At 44.1% G+C, this 8,231-nt stretch overlaps 1 protein-coding gene across 1 annotated transcript in view; it reads left to right on the forward strand.

Moving 5' to 3' along the window:
- CACNA1S (calcium voltage-gated channel subunit alpha1 S) overlaps nucleotides 1-8,231 on the forward strand; it is a 79,875-nt gene that overhangs the window by 69,560 nt on the left and 2,084 nt on the right. Inside the window, exons 36-38 of the mRNA XM_018576779.1 lie at nucleotides 2,838-2,939; nucleotides 3,075-3,205; nucleotides 3,371-3,502. Coding sequence (XP_018432281.1) covers nucleotides 2,838-2,939; nucleotides 3,075-3,205; nucleotides 3,371-3,502 — 365 coding nt within the window. The remainder of the gene's footprint in view (nucleotides 1-2,837; nucleotides 2,940-3,074; nucleotides 3,206-3,370; nucleotides 3,503-8,231) is intronic.

Below are 8,231 nucleotides of genomic sequence, written 5' to 3' on the forward strand. Positions count from 1 at the left end.
TCTGTATTACAATTATATCTCAGTACAACCTGCTCCATCATGTAGATAAGATAGATGATGAGGTACCCTTTTGCCTAGCAATTTCATACTCCTCTTTGATTCCATGTTAGATGTTGCCACTAAGAAAACTCATTTTCTATGACCTGGGGTATCACACAATGCAACCAAAGCCTACTTACAGGTGATCCTGGTGAAAACCAGGCACTCTTTATGTTTGGCTCTTTGGGGGAATCCTCACCTACCTAACCCTGGAAATATGCAGGGTGCACACAAACTCATATAGTCAGAGTGGAAGCTGAAGATGTGGCTCTACCAAAAACCTTTGCTGTAGTTAGTATAATTATTCTCTGCAAAATTAATTCAGAGCATGATATTGAAGACATACTGTAGGTAATGTTTACCGTGGATGAGAGTTTTCAATCAGGAAGAGATCCAAAACATGGTTGGGAAGATAGAGGATCCTTGGTATTTATTTTTAAGTCTCTATGAATAAAGTGGGGTCTTTGTTTTGTATTACTTATATAGTTGTTTTTTTTTAAATATGCCACAGTAACTCACTATTAGGGCTGCTGCAGCCCCTATCAGTGCTGCAGCCCTGAGAAGGGACTTTTTTTTTAGTTTTAGAGTAGGGAAAGGGTAGAAGTTTTTTTTTATTGTTGTCTGTGTCACTAGGAAAATTAAAATCCAAACATTTGTTGCTGTCAGAACAGGAAATCTTTCATTTGGGATGCTTGTTCCAGTGACATCTGTCACTGTCATGAGGGGATTTCCTGCACTTTGAGAGATTTCCTTTCAGTTTCTAGTGTGTGTACAGGGCAGAAAGAAAAGGATAATCTCTCCAATGGGACACAGATCACAATGTTATGGCTTTAGATGTACATTAACATTTCCCTCTTCATACATTGTTAATGCTTGAAACCTTCCTTAATGAATCAGCTGGTATTATTAAACACTATAGCAGCTGATAATGTAGTGTTAAATAAATGTAGTGTGTGTGATATGTAGTACAGCTGTATAGTGATTTGGGCCCACATCCGTAGCAGATAACACCACGTGGAATGATGCCCAATGTGTGGTATTTGTTACCGCTGTTCAATGTACCACAATCAGGGTTCTCTCTGATATAAGCAATTAAAAAATATTACAGTGTTAATACTTGAATCTTGAAAAACAGTGACTATCCTTGATAATCAAGAGCAGCTGGCAACTATGCTTCCACCCAGGGCCAGACTGGAACACACCTGTACCTGCACAGTCTTCCTGGGTCTGATGTCAGCTGGTGAGGGCGGTGCGGCTCCTCTTACTGTGTGATCTGCCTGGCCGCTCTGTGCTCTCCTCTGTGATCAGTGGAGCGTTTAGAGCGGCCATCGGGCATAGCTGGCCAGTCCGAACAGAAACAGGCTGAAGGTGTTAGGGCCGGCACGGCCGACCGGGCAAGTGCCCGGTTTGCACTATGGCCAATCTGGCCCTGCTTCCACCCAAAAAAAAATTCCAGATTGAGATGGAGGCTTGTAGGTTGAATCACCAGCTTATTATATCCCCTAAGGACCCCATCTCTAAGTTATGCCATCCAGAGAACCCAGTTCTACCTTAGCCATCATAAAGATAAGTAAACAAGTATCATTCTACGTGGCTGACTGCAAGGCCAATTAATCATTACTTCCCACCTAAATAACACACTAAAACACCAGTAATTTCAAATAACGTAATATAATAACATTAATTGGAAGGATAAATGGCCACAGCGATGTACACATTTACAATAAAAACAGAACATACTAAAAATAACATTACTTGTGACCGATTAACTAAATCTAACAGAAAATAGTGCAATGTAGCAAGAAAAATACTACCACTCACCGCTTATAGGAGGGGGGCAATGACCTGTTATCTATTGCACAAGCCACCAACCGCCCAATTTCTGGCCTGAGTGGGTACGCCTACCAACAGTTGCCCAAGTTCTTACTGGTTACAACGCTATAGAGCCCAGTAGCCCCGCCGTTGGCACTTCCCTACTACTCCGCCCCTTTTCACTTTGCGGAGAGCCAGTTGTTCATCTTTGATATATGGCACCGCCAGGGACCACCCAATGGACGACCAACCTAGAAGAAAAATTAGTCAGCCATATTTCCCGAAACACAAACACTACCTATAATATAGAGAAGGAATACCCATAACTCTAACTAGAAATAATGTATCCCTCCTCCCCAATCTCTACACTTGCAGAAACTAACGCTTTGGAAATATAAAATCAACAAGCCTGAATACAATCAGGGAGGGTAGGCGGGACTGACTTCTTTTCTCTCCCACCTAAAATGGTTCCCTACATTCACACTGCCCAGTAAGGTGGCCCCTTAACTCCATCCCCCGAGCTAAAGCCACCTATCACTACGCTAGCTGGCCCTCCCGCCCCCCTTTCAAACACAAACAGAAAAAAAAAACCCTTCCTTATTCAACTCTGACCTGCATCAGTCATGTCCCTTCCTCCGCCTATTGCTCCACAGTGAACTTTCTGCATGCAAAATAATATAAAACAACAATCCAGCAAAAGCAGAAAGCACAAAAACTCACTTTGGATTAAAGAGAAAGTCCCCCATCACAGGTAAGTAGACATAGAAATGCAAAAGCCAGAGCTATTACCACTACAGTCCCCAGAACATAAGAGCCATGTGGTTTATTCAGTGTCTCTCAAGCCACCCAAAAACTGAAATATCAGTTCTTTATGCACTGACTTTAGTTTGCTTGCTTGTATCATAAGAGACTAAGATATATTTTCTCCCTAGATGTTTCACATAATGTATAATGTCCTATATTTAATATGTTTCTTTTTCACTTAGGTAACTTTGAACAGAGTAATGAAGAGCTCCGGATGATCATAAAGAAGATTTGGAAAAGGACCAGCATGAAGCTACTGGACCAGGTTATTCCACCGATTGGAGGTAATTTTACATGTGTGCTGATTAAATCAGGTAGATATTAAGCTTGTCATGTCATTTATATTTTCCCAAACTCAGTAGTATTGTCTTTTTAAAATTTGTACAAAACCAGTTACATTCTAATTTTTCTTTATGTAGATGATGAGGTGACTGTTGGTAAGTTTTATGCCATCTTCCTGATACAAGAACATTTTCGAAAGTTCAAGAAACGTCAGGAAGAATATTATGGATACAGGCCTAAAAAAAGTGCAAATAATGTGGAGATTCAGGTACTTACACAGTTACCCTAAATGATATACTGTATTTCTGTGGGTTAAATTGGTGTTGATAAATAGCTTTGTACTTTTACTATCACTCATTAACCATTTCTGCCATACTGATGCCTAGTTGTTGCTATATCCATCTTCATCACCTATTTATGTAATCTGTTGCAGGCTGGTTTGCGTACAGTAGAAGAAGAGGAAGGAGGGGGTGAACTACACCGTGCCATTTCTGGAGATCTGACCCCAGAGGAAGAATTGGAAAGGGCTATGGTAGAGGCAGCCATTGAAGAAGGCATTTATCGAGTAAGCAGTTGCAAGTACAGGTGCTAGCATATCTCCAGAGATAGATAATTAGCATAGAGACTCAAATTCCAAAACCCAAATGTGTTCACTTTGAACTCCAGTTATTCCTCAATTTATGTGATAAAGGCACCCCTGCTAACCAGCAACTTTATTTTTCTGCATTGCGGTTAAACCATATGGCTTTGTCAACAGTCTAGTTGTAAAATAAAGAAGCGGCAGGATATTGATGAGCGAATTTCTATGCTGTCTTATGTAAACATGATCAGGTCGGAAGAATGACAGCACTGTATAAAGCAATAGAGCTCTGATTGTCTTATTATGCTTACCCAATCTGAATGCTTTTGTACAGCTGATCACACATCTGCTCTATGTGCACTGCCCTTAATCGTGATTGGCACGCCAATGCAGTACAGTAGAGCACAAGACAACACACCACAACCCACATAATGTGTTTTGTGGTGCATAGGCATCCCATTTATAGGCTGCAAAAATGCAACCTACATTAGCGTATCCCAACAGATTTAAAAATGGGAATTCAGCCCTAAAGGAGAAGATTTGGGAGAGTAAAATATACTCTTCCCATTACTTGGGAGTGACTGTCATATGCCGGCTCTATAGATTGACCACTGAGCGATTATGTAACGGTCTGCTGCCTGCAACTGACAGTCACCACTCCATGCGTGGATTCACTCTCTTCTCTCCGTTCCTCCAGCACTCACTGGAGGGGGTGGGCACAGCTGGCTCTGACTCTAAAGAGGCAGAGCCAGCTGTCAATCAGGCAGCCAGGTGGATCCTGACAGTACTGTGCTGTCAGCATATAGCGGGAAGTAAAGCCCAAAAAAACTTTTTGCATTAGTTTTCTTTGAAGATATATATAGTGTTGGAGATAAACAGATGAACATCACTGCATTTTATTACAGTTAGGATATAGCCCAAAAAAGAGAAGTCGAATGGGAAAGACCCTTATGGGGAGTAGTAACATTGAACTTTTTACCTCCAGTCCAGGCCTTTAATCCGCACTTACTATCCTGATCTTCCTTGTTACTACTCCCCATAAAGATTTTTTTTTAGTTAATGTTTAACTGGATTTTACATTATTTATTATCCATGAGAAAAACAAAACACAGAAAGTGCCTGCCCTGTGTGTTGTATTGTTTATTAACTATCGAAAAAATAGTTAAAAAAAACTCAACAAACTTGAAAACAAATTAAAAAGTTAGGTTTCTCTTAAAATCCTTCAGGATGAACCACATACAATCCTAGACACATGTAAACAGTTACTGCAGGAGATGCTGATCACTTTACCCACCAGCTCCAGTGTTCCAAATTCTTGGCTTAACACATTTCTGGGGGGCACATCCCCTTCCTCAGAGCCAGTATAACATGGACAAGCGAAGCTGCGTGATAGCTTAGCTCTTGGGTCACCTTATCTTTTACAGGGTTATCACAACTGCTACCCGCTCATAACTTCTCACCTGAGATGCCTGTTAAAAGGAGAATGGAGGTGAATCCACCCCAGTGCCCAGACACTGCTATGGACAGTTACCTGAAGGGTTAGTGCCCAACAGCTGTCTCCCGCAAGGCCGCTTCCAAGATGGCGGCCACGGCCTATCCACGTGACCAGTGGAGCCCGGGGGTTTCTGAAGTGCCTGCGCCTAGCACTGGAGGTAGGAGACCACACTATGACTCACCGTTGAGCGATCTTTCCCCGGGACTTCCCTGCTCCTTAACTTTTTCCCAGTCTTCAGACTCTGAGGACAGTGAACGCAGGCACTGCTCAAGCTGTGCCAACAAACTCACCACTGACTCCACTGACTGATAGGGAGTCCCTTCAGCCAATCAAGGGACTCCCTATAGGGGAGATTCCCCCCTCGAGCCTAACACTGACACCAGTGATGGCCCCTACATGATCTGAATCACCATCTCAGGACCCTATGGAGGCGGCAACACCCGAAGAGAGAGCTCTGTGGACTCTTATAAAGTCTATGCCCTCTTGCACAGATTTTGAGGCTCTGGCTCAATGAAATGGGCCTTGAGAAAGGACATTTCCTTAATTCGCAAACAGGTTTCAGAGGTTGAGGCCAGAGTTTCTTCTGTGGAACAAGAGGGAGCTTCACTCCACCGCACGGTTGTGGACATGACTCTTTCTCATTCAGGTTTGACCTCTCGCCTTTCACCTCCTCATTGATGACTAAGAAAATCACAGCCACAGACAGCATATCCGCATAAAGGGAAACCCTAGGGCTACAACCCCTGCGGACCTTCGATCCATAGTCCTGGGTATGTTTAACCTACTGCTTGATTGGCCTGTTCACGCAAAGAATGCTATTGATCGGGTGCACAGAACCTTAGGACCCAAAAATCCAGATGCTGTACAACCTCGTGATGTGTCACCTGCACTCTTTAACTCATGAAGAGATTCTACAAGAAGCATGGAGGAAAGGTCTGTTTAAGTTTGATGGTGCTTTACTCCATCTGTTCTCTGATGTAACCCGCAAAAACCTTGCAGATGAGGCACACACTGAAACCCTTGCTAGACGCTCTGAGAGAACATGGGCTCACTTACAAATGGGGTCATCTCTTTTAGTTACTTCTAGATTACGTCTTCTAGGTTGGACCACATATGTGATTAGTACTGCTTTGTTTCATTGGAACATTTCACAATACGTAATATTACTTACCACTTGGACTTCTGTCCCTATGTTTCCACTGTGTGATATTTTGCTTCTTTATTGCCCTTTCACAGGTTTATCATATTTTCCAGTACAATGTGGATGTACTGTATATTCTACCTTCCTTGCTGTACATATACCAGAGGATCTAGCCTCTGATCACTGCTAGGTGTCCTCGGGGTGGTTTGTGGTGGACGTACTCTTGGTTATTTGCTGTTTTACATGTTCTTACTGTAGGAGGGGAGGTGGGTGGTGGGAATGCTATGTGCCTATCCCAGGCCCCCACAGGTATGTTTTATACTATGCCCTTGTTGTGGGTCTCTCTCCTCTGAGGATTAAGGCGGTCAAGGTAGGATTAGCTTTGTTGCTCACAGCTGCTTACACCAGTATACCCCTTTCTTGGACCCGTCCTTTCTATGTGCCCAAGGGGTCTCAAACTGAGACAGCTTTACCCCAATCTTGCAGCTGTCTATTGTTATATGATTAATTTGCATTTTACTGTTTCACATTGTCTTTCTCACTGTTCACTATTGGTCCGGGATTCTGAAGTGCATCTTCGTCCAGGAGACTAAAAGTAATTGTTTAGAGGCTTGGTTCTCCCCTGTTATCTCCCCTTTCTGTTATCTATTTCTTTCCTCCCACTGCTTCTTCTATTCTTTTCTCTGTCCTCTTCTCTCCCGCCCCCCCCCCTTTTTTTCCCTCCCTCTCTCTCGCCTTCCTTCCCTCCTTCCTCTCCTTTTCCTCCCCACTCCCGTGCTTGTCCAGAGTTAGCAGTGATCTTTGATCCACAGGGACAGTGCTAGTTATGGAGCTTAAGGTTGTATCTTGGAATGTCAGGGGTCTCAAAAACCATGAAAAACTAGCCTCAACACCCATGCTCCTAGCTAATTTATGGAAAAAAGGAGCATATCGTCTTCATACAAGAGACACATTTCAGAACAGATAAAATTCCCAGATTACATAACCATCGTTACACTATAGCACACAATAAATCCCCTTCTGCGAAGTCAAAGGGGGTTAGCATCCTCCTTGCAAAATCTCTTCCATTGCAATACCTAGACCTAGTCTGAAATTAGGGACATGGAAAATCTTACAGCAACCATGAGAGATCAGACTGACAAGTTTATATAGATCTGGTTCTTTTGGGATCAATGTGCCCTTTAACCTAAATATGCTACTTATATGATACTTCTCCACTGTTTGGTGGCTCCCAGTGTGCCCCTGCTTATCCTCCGCATGTGCCCCTGCTGCGATCCTCTGCATCTGCTCTGTGAGACCCTACTGATCCTCCGCATCTGCCCTGCTAATCCCCTGCATGTGCCCCTGCTGATCCTCCACATGTGTCCCTTCTGCGATCCACCACATGCTCCTGCTGCGATCCTCCACATCTGCCCTGCTGCAATCCTCCGCATCTGCTCTGTGTGACCCTCTGCATCTGCCCCTGCTGAGAGCCTCCACATCTGCCCCTGCTGAGACCCTCCACATCTGCCCCTGCTAAGATCCTTCACCTGAGACATCAGGCCAGCACCCCGGTGCAGAGCTATTATACTATTATGCATTGCTGGAATTTGTAGTCCTCTATAGCCGGTGGTTTTATTCTGCATTGTTGTGAAATGTATTGCTGGGATTTGTAGTCCTCTATAGCAGGTTGTCATTCTGCATTGCTGTATACTATGTTGCTGGGATTTGTAGTCCTCTATTGGGGTACAGGTAGGGATGCACTGATACTCAGGGAGTACTAACGGTCCAGAGGGTAGTGGGGCGCAATACTTGCCTTGCCCCAGGCGCTGACAACCCACGCTACACCACTGCCATCACTGGTTTGCCGTGTATTGGTTCTGGTCTGAGGTTTGCCATGTATTGGTCCTGATCTGAGGTCGCCCGCATTGGTTCTGGTCTGAGGTCCGCCATGCACTTGTTCTGGTCTGCAGTCTGCCGTGCATTGGTGCTGGTCTGAGGTTTGCCATGTGTTGGCTCTGATCATGAGCGGACTGACCATTCGGACAGATTGACCATTCAGGGGCCTAACCGCACGCACCAGAGTGGGGGGGGGGGGG

The sequence above is a fragment of the Nanorana parkeri genome, unplaced genomic scaffold, assembly GCF_000935625.1.
Source record: "Nanorana parkeri isolate BGI_ZX_2015 unplaced genomic scaffold, ASM93562v1 scaffold77, whole genome shotgun sequence".
In the NCBI taxonomy this organism is placed as follows: domain Eukaryota; kingdom Metazoa; phylum Chordata; class Amphibia; order Anura; family Dicroglossidae; genus Nanorana; species Nanorana parkeri.